This window comes from Lontra canadensis, unplaced genomic scaffold (assembly GCF_010015895.1).
Source record: "Lontra canadensis isolate GAN:19392208 unplaced genomic scaffold, GSC_riverotter_1.0 scaffold32, whole genome shotgun sequence".
Lineage (NCBI taxonomy): Eukaryota > Metazoa > Chordata > Mammalia > Carnivora > Mustelidae > Lontra > Lontra canadensis.
This window is the reverse complement of record NW_022631026.1, coordinates 2,045,197-2,061,609: the sequence shown is the minus strand read 5'-3', so window position 1 is coordinate 2,061,609 and position 16,413 is coordinate 2,045,197. Positions and strand designations below refer to the sequence as shown.

General features: G+C 38.8%; 1 protein-coding gene across 1 annotated transcript in view; it reads right to left on the bottom strand.

Annotated features, from left to right (window-relative positions):
* DCDC2C (doublecortin domain containing 2C) overlaps nucleotides 1-16,413 on the bottom strand; it is a 96,448-nt gene that overhangs the window by 74,267 nt on the left and 5,768 nt on the right. Inside the window, 1 exon segment of the mRNA XM_032867020.1 lies at nucleotides 2,367-2,418. Coding sequence (XP_032722911.1) covers nucleotides 2,367-2,418 — 52 coding nt within the window.

Here is a 16,413-nt window from a genome sequence, read left to right as displayed (position 1 = left end):
TGAAGTCCCAAAAGTTCATTTTCACTTTTGTTTCCTTTGCCTTTGAAGACATATCTTGAAAGAAATTTCTGTGGCCGATGTAGAAGAGGTTACTGCCTCTATTCTTCTTTAGGATTCTGATGGATTCCTGCCTCACGTTGAGGTCTTTTATCCATTTCAAGTTTATCTTCATGTATGGTGTGAGAGAATGGTCGAATTTCATTCTTCTACACATAGCTGTCCAATTTTCCCAGCACCATTTATTGAAGAGACTGTCTTTTTTCCACAGTATATTTTTTCCTGCTTTGTCAAAGATTAGTTGACCATAAAGTTAAGGGTCCATATCTGGGCTCTCTACTCTGTTCCACTGGTCTATGTGTCTATTTTATGTCAAAAAATGGTCAGAAGACATGAACAGACACTTCTCCAATGAAGACATACAAATGGCTAACAGACATACGAAAAATGTTCTTCATCATTAGCCTTCAGGGAGATTCAAATTAAAACCACATTGAGATACCACCTTACACCAGTTAGAATGGCCAAAATTAACAAAACAGTAAACAACATGTGTTGGAGAGGATGTAGAGAAAGGGGAAACCCTCTTACACTGTTGGTGGGAATGCAAGTTGGTGCAGCCACTTTGGAAAACAGTGCAGAGATTCCTTAAGAGATTAAAAATAGAGCTTCCCTATGACCCTGCAATTGTACTACTGGGTATTTACCCCCAAAGATACAGATGTAGTGAAAAGAAGGGCCATATGTACCCCAATGTTCATAGCAGCAATGGCCACAGTCACCAAACAGTGGAAACAGCCAAGATGCCCTTCAATGGACGAATGGATAAGGAAGATGTGGTCCATATACACTATGGAGTATTATGCCTCCATCAGAAAGGATGAACGCCCAACTTCTGTATCAACAGGAATGGGAGTAGAAGAGATTATGCTGAGTGAAATAAGTCAAGCAGAGAGAGTCAATTATCATATGGTTTCGCTTATTTGTGGAACATAAGGAATAACATGGAGGACATGGGGAGATGGAGAGGAGAAGGGAGTTGGGAGAAATTGGAGGGGGAGACAAATCATGAGGGACTGTGGACTCTGAGGAACTAACTGAGGGTTTTGGAGGGAAGGGGGTGGGAAGTTGGGTGAGCCTGGTGGTGGGTATTATGGAGGGCATGTATTGCATAGAGCGCTGGGTGTGGTGCATAAACAAGGAATTCTGGAACATTGAAAAGAAATTTAAAAAGTAAATAAAAATATTTTTAAAACCTGAAAAAAAGAAAAAGAAAAATTACAAAACTCTCGGGGATGACTATACTCCCGTGACTGTGAGTGCATGCCAGTCCCCACTCTAGCATCCTGACTTCACATCTGGCACGTCACTCAACCTCTCTGGTCAAAGCCTCCTTGACTAGAAAATGAGGGGGGTTGACAATATAACCTGCAACTTTCCTGCTTGTCTTAAAAATCTAATGACTAATGATAATCATATCTTATCTTTTAAGTCACCCAAAAAAAGCACGCACATAGACTGAAACTTGAGGGCAACTTTTCAGAATTGTTGCTCATCCCCACTCCCTGCCCATCTGGAAAGAGGGAAGCAGGTGACCAGGTGTTAAGAATAATTACATGCCAGCTCGCAGCAGAGAAAATGAAAGAATACCAAAACTACCACTTAAAAGAGTAAATACTCTCAAACATCTCACCTTTGAAATACCCAACAAAACAACAAGTCCGTTTTTTTTCTTTTAAGTAAAAATCATGTTACCACCTAAATATCTACAGGATATGTTATTTAAAACCTAGCAGTTTCTGTTGCTTATTTTTAAAGGTGGATTTCTTTTTATACTTATTAAATGGATTTTTTCTTTTTTTTTTCTTTTTTTTTTTTTTTTTTTTGCTAAGAGTCAGGTGATGTGAACATAGTGATGGAAGGCTCCACCCTCTAGACCTTTCAAATGTCTGTCAAGCACAAAAATGTTAAGAACTTGGGGCAAATCTTTAAATTTAGCATTATAATTAGCTTCAATGTTATATAACTTAAAGTAGCTTTTCTTGACACCCATCTGTTCAAATCCTCAAAAAACAAAGACAAGTGAAATATTTCAACAAATAATTGCACAGTGTGTCTCGAAGATGACGATCTTCCTAGGCATGGTCTTAGAGTATTTTTACTGACTTCCATCATGTTAGTTACTTAAGTGCTTTGACAAGTATGACAAGCTTGCACAGTGGAATCAGGCTTCAAGAGAAACATGCTCCTATAGGCATTGCCTACAAACCGCTGATTTAATAAAAGCGATATCATTCAGTGCTGACATTCAAAGTTTTCCCAGATCACCCAATTTATCCCAACTTTAGTAATTAGCAGTGAACACTTACTTCCTTCAACCTTCTCATCTTTGCAGGTTTCCTGGGATCTATATGAATATAACTGCAAAGAAGAAAGAAAAACCTAATTAGAAAGTAAATATTGAGATGGAAGGTCAGAGTCTTTTCAGAGAGGACTCCTTTTTGGCATTCCCATAAGCGAATCCACAACAACTTCAACTAAAGTAAAGAGCAGCACATGGGACATGGACACTCAATGGCAAGTTCAACGGCAAAGTCATCTCAAGACAATGCCACACTGGCTGCCATTGGCAACGCCCATGGGAAACTGCCTGAGTGGCACTCTTTCCCTCCTATAACCTTATTAATCCAAAGGGACAGTATTGATCATCTACTCCAACCTCCTTATTTACCAGCTCACCAAAGAGCCCAAAAGCGAGCTCACCTAGAGTCCCGAAAACTGACCAGAGTCCAAGCAGAGTCCCTCCCTATCTAGCTCCTCATCATCTGCACCATCCCCTCCTATCACACAAAATTACATCAGCATCCCCATTCTGCCAAAACTGAACACTGGAAAATGTCACCAGAATATCACATATGTGAGCCCCACCAGTACAACTTTTGACAGTTAGGGACATTCAGAGAGCCTTCGTATGCCTCAGAAATAGAACAGGTACTTTCTCATGATAATAAACACCTTAATTTTATATCCTTTAAGGTTTCTTCCTGATTTAAAAAAATCATATATCTGAGATTGTTGCCATTGTTGACAGTTTTAGCAATATTCGGAGAAGGATTGACAAAGAGTTGGTAGCTGGAAGGAAAAGGAATTATAAAGTATTCAGTTGAGTCAAGAGTCACAAGCCAGCTGCTTACATAGGCCAGGCAAATAATGATGAGGCTTGCCCAGGGCCGTCTTAGGGAACGGTAGGGACTGCGGCAAGCATGAACCTACTTCTCGCCAGGGTGAGCAGTGCTCATTGCTCCAGGGCCCTTTTCTCATGTGGAAATTCAAGCAACTAAAAACTTAGTCCTTCTGAACAATCAACCTTCTATATATTTTTTTCAATAAAACTAAAATTTCATACTATTACATAAACTCCCTTTTGTTATAAAATGTCCCAGACAATTCACATCTTTGAAAACTGTGTGACCCAAACTAAACATGGCACACTCAGAACTCTAGCTCAACACCGCTGCTTGTACCCTTGTATGAGCTCTTCTTCCAGTTTTAACCCCCCAAATTCCATGTTTGATGAACACTAATCTCCAAATGAGACAAATTATTCCATAATTAAGTGGAAACAAAGAGTAAAAATCAATGCATGGGGCAACTGGGTGGCACCATTGTTTAGGCATCCAACAATTGGTTCTGGCTTGGGTCAAGATTTCAGGGTCATGGGATCAAGCCCCACATAGGCCTCCATGCTCAGCACAGAATCCGTTTGGGATTCTCTCACTCTGCTCCTCCCACTCATACTCTCTGTCTCTAAAATAAACCATTTTTTTATAAAGTAAAAATAAATGCAGGAAAACTAAGGCAGATGTGGAGGAAGCAAGATGGCAGAGGAGTAGGAAACTAAAATATCATCAGGTCCCAGGAGTTCAGCCAGATAGTTAACAAACCATTCTCAACACCTACAAACTCAACAGGAGATCAAAGAGAAGAAGAGCAGAAATTCTAGGAACAGAAAATTGACCCTTTCCGGAAGGTAGGACATGCAGAGAAGTGAATCCAAGTGATGGGAAGAGAGACCGTGGGGAGAGGGGCCAGCTCCTGGCAAGCAGAGCAGCGGAGCACAAAATTGAAACTTTTAGAAGTCTGCTCCACTGAGGGACCTTGCTCCAAAGACTAAGCAGGGGTCGGGGGGTGAGGTTGGGGAGCCCTCGTGGGGACATTATGGTCTCAGCATCTGCAGGGTCATGAAAAGACCAGATGTGTCTGAGTGTGGAGTGCTTCCAGGTATCAGAATGTGGAAGCTGGCTGCAGAGATGGAGTGGGGTGGGGGTGGGGGCTCTCAGCTCAGGGTTACCTTAAACCATTGTCTGAGGCATAGTTGGGCCACAGCTCTTCAAGCAGGAACACCACAAGTGGCAGATCCAGGAAGACTCACCTTCCTCCTGCAGAAGGAGAAGTGCAGGACCACCTTGCAGGAACCTGCTGGGTTTGGAGACTCTAAACAGGGCCATGCACCAGAGATAGAAACGCTCAGTCACAGGCCAGGTGAGCACAGAGTATAGTCAGAGACCAGGAAGATAGGAGGGATCAACTCCTATTCTCTGAAAGTGCACTGAGGAGTAGGAACTTGAGCTCTTAGCTCCTATGGGCCAGAGATTGGGAGGCCACAATTTTCATTCCTGTCCTCCAAATCTATAGGGAAAACATTCAGGGAACAAAAGCTCCAAAGAGCGAAACCAAGCAGATTATTTAGCCTGGCCCCTGGCACAGGTGGTGTAATTGTACCCCTGTGCAAAGACATTTGAGAATCACTGCCACAGGCCCCTCCCCCAGAAAATGAGCAAGAACATACAGCCAAGACCATGTTCACCAATCAATGAGAATAGCAGAACTCCAGAGCTAGGGGAAAGCAACACATAGAATTCATGGCTTTTTTCCCATGATCCTTCAGCCTTTCAAAGTTGAATATTTTTAATTTTATTTTTCTCATATTCTATTTTTTTAAATTTTTACTGTTTCCTATTTTAATGTTTCTTAACTATTTTATCTTATCAATACCTTTTTAAAAAATCTTTTTTTTAATTTTCATTATTATAATCATACTTCATCCTTTCATTGTATTTAATCTTATTTTTTGTATAATATAGGGGTTTTTTTTTTCTTTAAAATTTTGGGATACAATTTCTTCTAATAGATCAAAATATACCCTAAATCTAATGCATGCTTTGTTTTAGTCTCCAGCCTGATCACAATCTTTCCTCCTTTTTTTCTTTTTTCAACCAACTTCTAATCTTATCAATTCCTTTTTTAGAATCTTTTTTAATTTTCAACTTTACAGTCATATTCCATTCCTTCATCATGTTTATCCTTATTTTTGTATATATATAAGTTTTTCTTTCTTTAAAATTTTGGGAGGTATTTCCTTCCAAGAGACCTGAATACACCCAAAATCAAGTGTGTAGCTCTATTCTATTCAACATTATAATATATATACATTTTTCCCCTTTTCTTCTTCTCCCAGTACCTGGTCTCTTATGATTTGGTTAGCATATATTTTTCTGGGGTCTTTGCCACCCTTTTAGTATTTTGTTCTTTCATTCATCTATTCTTATCTGCATAAAATGACAAGGCAGAAAAACTCACCTCAAAAAAAAAGAACAAGAGGCAGTACCAATGGCTAGGGATCTAATCAATACGGACAATAGTAATATGTCAGAACTATGGTTCAGAATGATGATAATCAAGGTGCTAGCTAGGCTTGAAAAAAGCATGGAGGATATTAGAGAATCCCTTTCTGGAAAAATAAAATCCCTGTCTGGAGAAATAAAAGAACTAAAATCTAACAAAACTGAAATTTTAAAAAAGCTATTAATGAGGTACAATAAGAAATGGAGGCTCTTACTGCTAGGATAAATGAGGCAGAAGAGAGAATTAGTGATACAGAAGGCCAAATGACTGAGAACAAAGAAGCTGAGCAAAAGAGAGACAAACTACTACTGGACCACAAGGGGAATATTCAGAGATAAGTAATACCATATATGAGACAATATTAGAATAATTGGGATCCCAGAAGAAGAAGAAAGAGAGAGGGGGAAGAAGGTATATTGAAAAAAAATATAGTAGAGAATTTCCCTAATATGGCAAAGGGAACAAACATCAATATCCAGGAGACACGGAGAACCCCACTCAAAATCAATAAGCATAGGTCCACATCCTGTAATCTAGTAGTAAAACTTATAAGTCCTAGTGACAAAGAGAAAATCCTGAAGGCAGCTTGGGGCAAGAAGTCTGTAACATACAATGGTAGAAATATTAGACTGGCAGCAGACCTGTCCACAGAACCTCGCAGGCCAGAAAGGACTGGCATAATATATTCAGAGCACTAAATTAAAAATGTAACCAAGAATACTATACCCAGCTAGGCTGTCATTGAAAATAGAAGGAGAGATTAAAAAGCTTCCAGGACAAACAAAAACTAAAAGAATTTGCAAACACCAAACCATCCCTACAGGAAATATTGAAAGGTGTCCTCTAAACAAAGAGAGAGCCTAAAAGTAACAAACCAGAAAGGAAATGAGACAATATACAGTAATAGTCACCTTACAGCCAATACAATGGCACCAAATTCATATCTTCCAATAGTTACCCTAAATGTAAATGGGCTAAATGCCCCAATCAAAAGACAAAGGGTATCAGAATGGATAGACCCAAAGACACCTCCAGATTTAAAGTGAGGGGGTGGAAAATAATTTACCACGTTATGGACATCAAAAGAAAGCTGGGCTGGCAAGCCTTATATCAGACTAATTAGATTTTAAGCCAAAGACTATGATAAGAGATGAGGAAGGACACCACATCATACTTAAAGGGTCTGTGCAACAAGAACCTAAAATTTTAAATATCCATGCCCCTAACATGGGAGCAGACAATTATATAAACCAACTAATAACAAAATCAAAGAAACACATCAATAATAATACAATAATAATAGGGGACTTTAACACACCCCACCCACCGAAATGGATAGATCATCTAAGCAAAAGGTCAACAAGGAAATAAAGGCCTTAAATGACACACTGGACCAGATGGACATCACAGATACCTTCAGAACATTCCATCCCAAAACAACAGAATACACATTCTTCTCTAGTGCACATGGAACATTCTCCAGAATGGATTACATCCTGGGTCACAAATCGGGTCTCAACTGGTACCAAAAGACTGGGACCATTCCCTGCATATTTTCAGACCACAGTGCTCTGAAACTAGAACTCAATCACAAGAGGAAAGTTGGAAAGAACTTAAATTACCTGGAGGCTAAAGAGCATCCTACTAAAGAATGAATGAGTCAACCAGGAAGTTAAAAAGAATTTTTAAAAATCATGGAACGGGGCACCTAGGTGGCTCAGTAGGTTAAAGCCTCTGCCTTCGGCTCAGGTCGTGGTCCCAGGGTCCTGGGATTGAGCCCTGCATCAGGCTGTCTGCTCAGCAGGCAGCCTGCTTCCCTTCCTCTCTCTCTCTCTGCCTGCCTTTCTGCCTACCTGTGATCTCTGTCAAAGAAATAAATAATTTAAAAAAAATCATGGAAACAAATGAAAATGAAAACACAACCGTTTGAAATCTTTGGGACACAGCAAAGCTGGTCCTGAGAGGAAAATACATAGTGGTACAAGTCTTTCTCAAAAAACAAGAAAGGTCTCAAATACACAACCAACCCTACACCTAAAGGAGCTGGAGAAAGAACAGCAAAGAAAGCCTAAACCCAGCAGGACATGAGAAATAATAAAGATCAGAGCAGAAATCAATGAAATACAAACCAAAAGGACAGTACAACAGATCAACAAAACTAGGAGCTGGTTCTTTTGAAAGAATTAATAAGATTGATAAATCCCTGGCCAGACTTCTCAAAAAGAAGAGAGAAAAGACATGAATTAATGTCTTTTAATAAAGTCATGAATGAAAGGGGAGAGATCACAACCAAGACCAAAGAAATACAAGCCATTATAAGAACATATTATGAACAACTATACATCAGCCAATTTGACAATCTGGAGGAAATGGATGCATTCCTAGAGACGTATAAACTACCAAAACTGAACCAGGAAGAAATAGAAAACCTGAACAGACCCAGCACCAGTAAGGAGATTGAAGCAGTTATCAAAAGTCTACAACAAACAAGAGCCCAGGGCCAGACAACTTCCCAGGGGAATTCTAGCAAACATTTAAAGAAGAATTAATACCTATTCTCCTGAAACTGTTCCAAAAAATAGAAATGGAAGGAAAACTTCCAAACTCATTTTATATGGCCAGCATTACCTTGATCCCAAAACCAGACAAAGGCCCCATCAAAAAGGAGAATTACAGACCAATATCTCTGATGAGCATGGATGCAAAAATTCTCACCAAAATTCTAGCCAGTAGGATCCGACAGTACATTAAAAGGGTTATTCACCATGACCAAGTGGGATTTACTCCAGGGCTGCAAGTTTGATTCAATATCCACAAATCAATCAATGTGATACAATACAATAATAAAACAAAGAACAATAACAATAGGATACTCTCAACAGATGTTGAAAAATCATTTGACAAAATACAATATCCTTTCTTGATCAAAAATTCTTCACAGTATAGGGATAGAGAGTAAATGCCTCAATTTCATCAAAGCCATCTATGAAAAACCCACAGTAAATATCATTCTCAATGGGGAAAAACTGAGAGCTTTTTCCCTAAGGTCAGGAACACAACAGGACTGTCCCTATCACCACTGCTACTCAACATAGTACTAGAAGTCCTAGCCTGAGCAATCAGACAACAAAAAGAAATAAAAGGCATCCGAATTGGCAAAGAAGAAGTCAAACTCTCACTCTGCAGATGATACGATAGTTTAAGTGGAAAACCCAAAAGACTCCACTCCAAAACTGCTAGAACTCATATGGGAGTTCAGTAAAATGTCAGGATATAAAATCAATGCACAGAAATCAGTTGCATTTCTATACACCAATAGCAAGACAGAAGAAAGAGAAATTAAGCAGTCCATCCCATTTACAGTTGCACCCAAAACCAAAAAATACCTAGGAATAAACCTGACCAAAAAGGCAAAGAATCTATACTCAGAAACTATGAAGTACTCATGAAAGAAATTGAGGAAGACACAAAGAAATGGAAAATATTCCATGCTCATGTATTGGAAGAACAAATATTGTGAAAATGTCTATGCTACCTAAAGCAATCTACACATTTTATGCAATCTGTATTGAAATACCATCAACCTTTTTGAAATAAATGGAACAAATAATCCTAAAATCTGTATGGAACCAGAAAAGACCCCAAATAGCAGGAGGAATGTTTAAACAGAAAAACAAATTTGGTGGGATCACAATTCCAGACTTCAAGCTCTATGACAAAGCTGTAATTATCAAGACAATATGGCCTTGGGAATGAATGGTTTTGGGAAATTTGGACAGTCCCATCCAGAAGAATGAAACTGGACCATTTCCTTACACCACACATACAAATAGACTCAAAATGCACCATTTATTGAAGAGACTTTCTTTTTTCCACTGGATATTTTTACCTGCTTTGTTGAAGATTATTTGACCATAGAGTTGAGGGTCCATATCTGGGGTCTCTACTCGGTTCTACTGGTCTATGTGTCTGTTTTTATGCCAGTACCATGTTGTCTTGCTGATCACAGCTTTGTAGTAAATCTTGAAATCAAGCACTGTGATGCCCCCAGTATTGTTTTGTTTTGTTTTGTTTTGATTTACATTTCCTTAGCAATTCGGGGTCTCTTCTGATTCCATACAAATTCTAGGATTGTTTGCTCCAGCTCTTTGAAAAATGCTGGTGGAATTTTGATTGGAATGGCATTGAAAGTATAGATTGCTCTAGGCAGTACAGACATTTTAACAATGTTTATTCTTCCTATCCAAGAGCATGGAATGGTCTTCCATCTTTTTGTGTCTTCTTCAATTTCTTTCATGAGTGTTCTGTAGTTCCTTGAGTACAGATACTTTACCTCTTTGGTTAGGTTTATTCCCAGGTATCTTATGGTTCTTGGTGCTATAGCAAATGGAATCAATTCTCTAATTTCCCTTTCTGTATTTTTATTGTTAGTGTATAAGAAAGCCACTGATTTCTGTACATTGACTTTGTATCCTGCCACATTACTGAATTGCTGAATGAGTTCTAGTAGTTTGGAGGTAGAGTCTTTTGGGTTTTCCATATAAAGTATCATGTCATCTGTGAAGAGAGAGGGTTTGACTTCTTCATTGACAATTTGAATACCTTTTATTTCTCTTTGTCATCTGATTGCTGTTGCTAGGACTTCTAATACTATGTTGAACAAGAGTGGTGAGAGAGGATGTCCTTGTCATGTTCCTGACCTCAAAGGGAAGGCTGTCAGCTTTTTCCCATTGAGGATGATATTTGCTGTGGGTTTTTCATAAATAGATTTTATGAAGTTGAGGAATGTTTCCTCTATCCCTATACTTTGAAGCATTTTAATCAGGAACGGATGCTGGATTTTGTCAAATGCTTTTTCTGCATCAATTGAGAAGACCATGTGGTTCTTCTCTCTTCTCTTATTGATTTGTTCTATCACATTGATTGATTTGTTGAACCACCCTTGCAACCCAGGGATAAATTCCACCTGGTCATGGTGGATAATCTTTGTAATGTACTGTTGGATCCTATTAGCTAGGATCTTGTTGAGAATATTATCATCCATATTCATCAGGGATATTGGTCTGAAAGTCTCCTTTTTGGTGGGGTCTTTGCCTGGTTTGGTGATCAGGGTAATGCTGGCTTCATAATAAGAGTCGGGAAGTTTTCCTTCTGCTTCAATTTTTTGAAGCAGCTTCAGGAGAATAGGTATTATTTCTTCTTTGAAAGTTTGGTAGAATTCCCCAGGGAATCCGTCAGGTCCTGGGCTCTTGTTTATTGGGGGAGTTTTGATCACTGCTTCAATCTCATTACTAGATATTGGTCTATTCAGGTTGTCAATTTCTTCCTGATTCAGTTTTGGAAGTTTATAGTTTTCCAGGAATGTATCCATTTCATTTATGTTGCTTACCTTATTGGCATATAACTGTTTTTTTTAAATTATTATTATTATTTTAATCATTTTTTATTTATTTTCAGCATAACAGTATTCATTGTTTTTGTACCACACCCAGTGCTCCATGCAATCCGTGCCCTCTCTAATACCCACCACCTGATTCCCCCAACCTCCCACCCCCCCACCTCTTCAAACCCTTCAGATTGTTTTTCAGAGTCCATAGTCTCTCATTGTTCACCTCCCCTTCCAATTTCCCCCAACTCCCTTCTCCTAACTCCCCATGTCCTCCATGCTATTTGTTATGCTCCACAAATAAGTGAAACCATATGATAATTGACTCTCTCTGCTTGACTTATTTCACTCAGCATAATCTCTTCCAGTCCCATCCATGTTGATACAAAAGTTGGGTATTCATCCTTTCTGATGGAGGCATAATACTCCATAGTGTATATGGACCACATCTTCCTTGTCCATTCGTCCGTTGAAGGGCATCTTGGTTATTTCCACAATTTGGCAACTGTGGCCATTGCTGCTATAAACATTGGGGTACAGATGGCCCTTCTTTTCACTACATCTGTATCTTTGGGGTAAATACCCAGTAGTGCAATTGCAGGGTCATAGGGAAGTTCTATTTTTAATTTCTTGAGGAATCTCCACACTGTTCTCCAAAGAGGCTGCACCAACTTACATTCCCACCAACAGTGTAAGAGGGTTCCCCTTTCTCCACATTCCCTCCAACACATGTTGTTTCCTGTTTTGTTAATTTTGGCCATTCTAACTGGTGTAAGGTGGTATCTCAATGTGGTTTTAATTTGAATCTCCCTGATGGCTAGTGATGATGAACATTTTTTCATGTGTCTGTTAGCCATTTGTATGTCTTCATTGGAGAAGTGTCTGTCCATATCTTCTGCCCATTTTTTATATGATTATATGTTTTGTGTGTGTTGAGTTTGAGTAGTTCTTTATAGATCCTGGATATCAATCTTTTGTCTGTACTGTCATTTGCAAATATCTTCTCCCATTCCGTGGGTTGCCTCTTTGTTTTCTTGACTGTTTCCTTTGCTGTGCAGAAGCTTTTGATTTTGATGAAGTCCCAAAAGTTTATTTTGGCTTTTGTTTCCTTTGCCTTTGGAGATATATCTTGAAAGAAGTTGCTGTGGCTGATATCAAAGACATTACTGTCTATGTTCTCCTCTAGGATTCTGATGGATTCCTATCTCATGTTGAGGTCTTTTATCCATTTTGAGTTTATCTTTGTGTATGGTGTAAGAGAATGGTTGAGTTTCATTCTTCTACATATAGCTGCCCAGTTTTCCCAGCACCACTTATTGAAGAGACTGTCTTTTTTCCACTGTATATTTTTTCCTGTTTTGTCGAAGATTAACTGACCATAGAGTTGAGGGTCCATATCTGAGCTCTCTACTCTGTTCCACTGGTCTATGTGTCTGTTTTTATGCCAATACCATGTTGTCTTGGTGATCACACCTTTGTAGGAAAGCTTGAAATCAGGTAACATGCAATGAAGAAGTCAAACTCTCTCTCTTCACAGATGACATGATTCTTTATATGGAAAACCCAAAAGACTCCACCCCCAAACTACTAGAACTCATAAAGCAATTCAGTAATGTGGCAGGATACAAAGTCAATGTACAGAAATCAGTGGCTTTCTTATACACTAACAATAAAAATACAGAAAGGGAAATTAGAGAATCGATTCAATTTACTATAGCACCAAGAACCATAAGATACCTGGGAATAAACCTAACCAAAGAGGTAAAGGATCTGTACTCGAGGAACTACAGAACACTCATGAAAGAAATTAAAGAAGACACAAAAAGATGGAAGACCATTCCATGCTCTTGGATCGGAAGAATAAACATTGTTAAAATGTCTATACTGCCTAGAGCAATCTATACTTTTAATGCCATTCCAATCGAAATTCCACCGGTATTCTTCAAAGAGCTGGAGCAAATAATCCAAAAATTTGTATGGAACCAGAAGAGACCCTGAATCACTAAGGAAATATTGAAAAACAAAAATAAAACTGGTGGCATATAACTGTTGATAATTCCTGATGATTGTTTCTATTTCCTTGGTGTTAGTTGTGATCTCTCCCTTTTCATTCATAATTTTATTAATTTGGGTCTTCTCTCTTTTCTTTTGGATTAGTTTGGCCAATGGTTTATCGATCTTATTGATTCTTTCAAAAAACCAGCTTCTAGGTTCATTGATGTGCTCTACTGTATCTCTAGTTTCTAGCTCCTTGATCTCTGCTCTAATTGTGATTATTTCCCTTCTTTTGTGTGGAGTTGGATTAATTTGTTGACAGCTATGTGTAGAAGAATGAAACTTGACCATTCTTTTACACCATACACAAAGATAAACTCGAAATGGATAAAAGACCTCAACGTGAGGCAGGAATCCATCAGAATCCTAAAGGAGAAAACATAGGCAGTAACCTCTTTGACATCAGCCACAGCAACTTCTTTCAAGATATATCTCCAAAAGCAAAGGAAACAAAAGTGGAAATGAATTTTTGGGACTTCATCAAGATCAAAAGCTTCTGCACAGCAAAGGAAATAGTCAACAAAACAAAGAGGCAACCCATGGAATGGGAGAAGATATTCGCAAATGACAATACAGACAAAGGGCTGAAATCCAGGATCTATAAAGAACTCCTCAAACTCAACACACACAAAACAGATAATCACATCAAAAAAAGGGCAGAAGACATGAACAGACAGTTCTCCAATGAAGACATACACATGGCTAACAGACACATGAAAAATGTTCATCATTAGCCATCAAGGAGATTCAAATCAAAACCACATTGAGATACCACCTTACACCAGTTAGAATGGCCAAAATTAACAAGACAGTAAATAACATGTGTTAGAGAGGATGTAGAGAAAGGGAAATGCTCTTACACTGTTGGTGGGAATGCAAGTTGGTGCAGCCTCTTTGGAAAACAGTGCAGAGATTCCTTAAGAAATTAAAAATAGAGCTTCCCTCTGACCCTGCAATTGTACTACTGGGTATTTACTGCAAAGATAGAGGTGTAGTGAAAAGAAGGGCCATCTGTACCCCAATGTTCATAGCAGCAATGGACACAGTCACCAAACTGTGGAAAGAACCAAGATGCCCTTTGACGGACAAATGGATAAGGAAGATGTTGTCCATATATACTATGGAGTATTATGCCTCCATCAGAAAGGATGAACACCCAACTTTTGTAGCAACATGGACGGGATCCAAAATCTATAAAGGAGATTATGCTAAGTGAAATAAGTCAAGCAGAGAGAGTCAATTATCATATGGTTTCACTTATTTGCGGAGCATAAGGAATAACACAGAGGACATGGGGAGATGGAGAGGAGAAGTGAGTTGTGGGAAATTGAAAGGGGAAATGAACCATGAGAGACTGTGGACTCTGAGAAACAAACTGAGGGATTTGGAGGAGAGGGAGTGGGGGGTTGGGTGAGCCTGGTGGTGGGTATTATGGAGGGCATGGATTGCATGGAGTACTGCATGTGGTGCATAAACAATGAATCTTGGAACACTGAAAAGAAATTTAAAAAATAATTTTTTTTTTAAAAACTAAAAGGAAAAACAAAGACAAGTGGTATATATTTATATACAATGGAATACTATGCAGCCATCAAAAGAAATGAAATCTTGCCATTTGCAACAATGTGGAGGAACTAGAGGGTATTTTGCTGAGTGAAACAAGTCAATCAGAGAAAAACAATGATCATATAATCTCTCTGATATGAGGAATTTGAGAGGCTTGCAGGGTCCATGTGGGGTATGGAAGGAAAAAATGGGATCAGGAGGGAGACAAACCATTAGAGACTCTTAATCTCACAAAACAAACTGAGGTTTGCTGGAGGTGGGGGTTAGGAATAGGGTGGCTGGGGGATGGACATTGGAGAGGATATGTGCTATGGGGAGTGCTGTGAATTGTACGACTCATTATTCATAGACCTGTATCCCTGGTGCAAATAATACATTATATGTTAATTAATTAATTAAGAAAGAAAAAGCAAGCAAGCAAGCATGGGCGGGGGGGAAGAAAAACTAAGGCATAAAAAGATCCAACCAAAAAACACAAAATGCTGTTTATCATTTCAATGTTTCCCTCCAAAAAACTGACAACTACAACAGAGAGAGAAAAACTAACTCCTCAGAGATGCAGTTAACTGGAGTCTTTAGGCCAGTGTTTGGAGAAGGGCTTTGTAGGATGTGAGTTTCCTTGAGGGTGGAAAGAGGGGAGCCGGCATTTGAGCAGAAACTGGACATTAACGTGCAAAGTCATTCGGTGCTGCTTCCAGAGAACAAAGGAAAGGAAGAAGCCGCCCATTTGAATTAAGCCAGGCATTTTAAAGTACTGCGTGCATTAAATTTCACAGCACCACATTGGCTATGAACTCACCCCATTTTGATGAGGACATGTATCTTCAGCAAGGTCATGTAATTGGCTAAATGCTACTGAGATAGGAAGAGCCAGGATTCAATGCAACCCAGGCCTTCTGTCCCTGAGACCACACTCCTGATATCTGGCTCAGCTGCCTCCTTTTCCTGATATCCACTATCCTCAGGATACAAATGGGTGGCAAGGAGACAGAAGCAAAGGTTGGGTGCAGGCTATGATAGTGTGATTTAAAGCTCTTTCATATTGTAATCAAACATTACATTTGATTTGATAATAAGGCAACCAGGAAAAATTCCTGATATAATTCAAATTCTCTGGGGTTTCCCCCAATCATGGGCACACACACACCATGTCTTGATTTACGTTCTTTTGTGAATATAGTTTTCTCCACAAAAGAAATCGTGAATTCTAGGTTTTATTGCACATTTTTAAGGAGTAATTACTAGCCTATAATATTTTGTTTTATAGAAGAAAAACTTATGTTCCTCATCTCAAATTAATTCATCCCAGAAAATGTAGGGTTTGAATAATGATCGGATTCTATACAGACTTGATGGTGTTTGTCTTTTCAATGTACCATTTTGCAGCCATTATTATGAGAAGAGCCCCACGATGGCTAACACATCATTAGGTTTCACTGCAAAGTTCATTTGCTGGTGGCACAATTAGAAGATTATTTGCTAGAGAAAATTAACTTTAACTGCCCAATGGCTCAGTAATTACAGAATATACATTCCAACAAGTGCTAGCTTACTGATACCAGCAGAAATCAAGCCAAAAGATTTGTCAGAGCTTCATTCATCTAAGTCTGGATTCCGATTTCATACCTTACTGATCTAAGAAGTAGTAAAGAAAATGAAATTTAAATGTCTCTCCATGATGAACTTCACAAGCAAAGAGCACCCATCTATGTACATCACTGAAG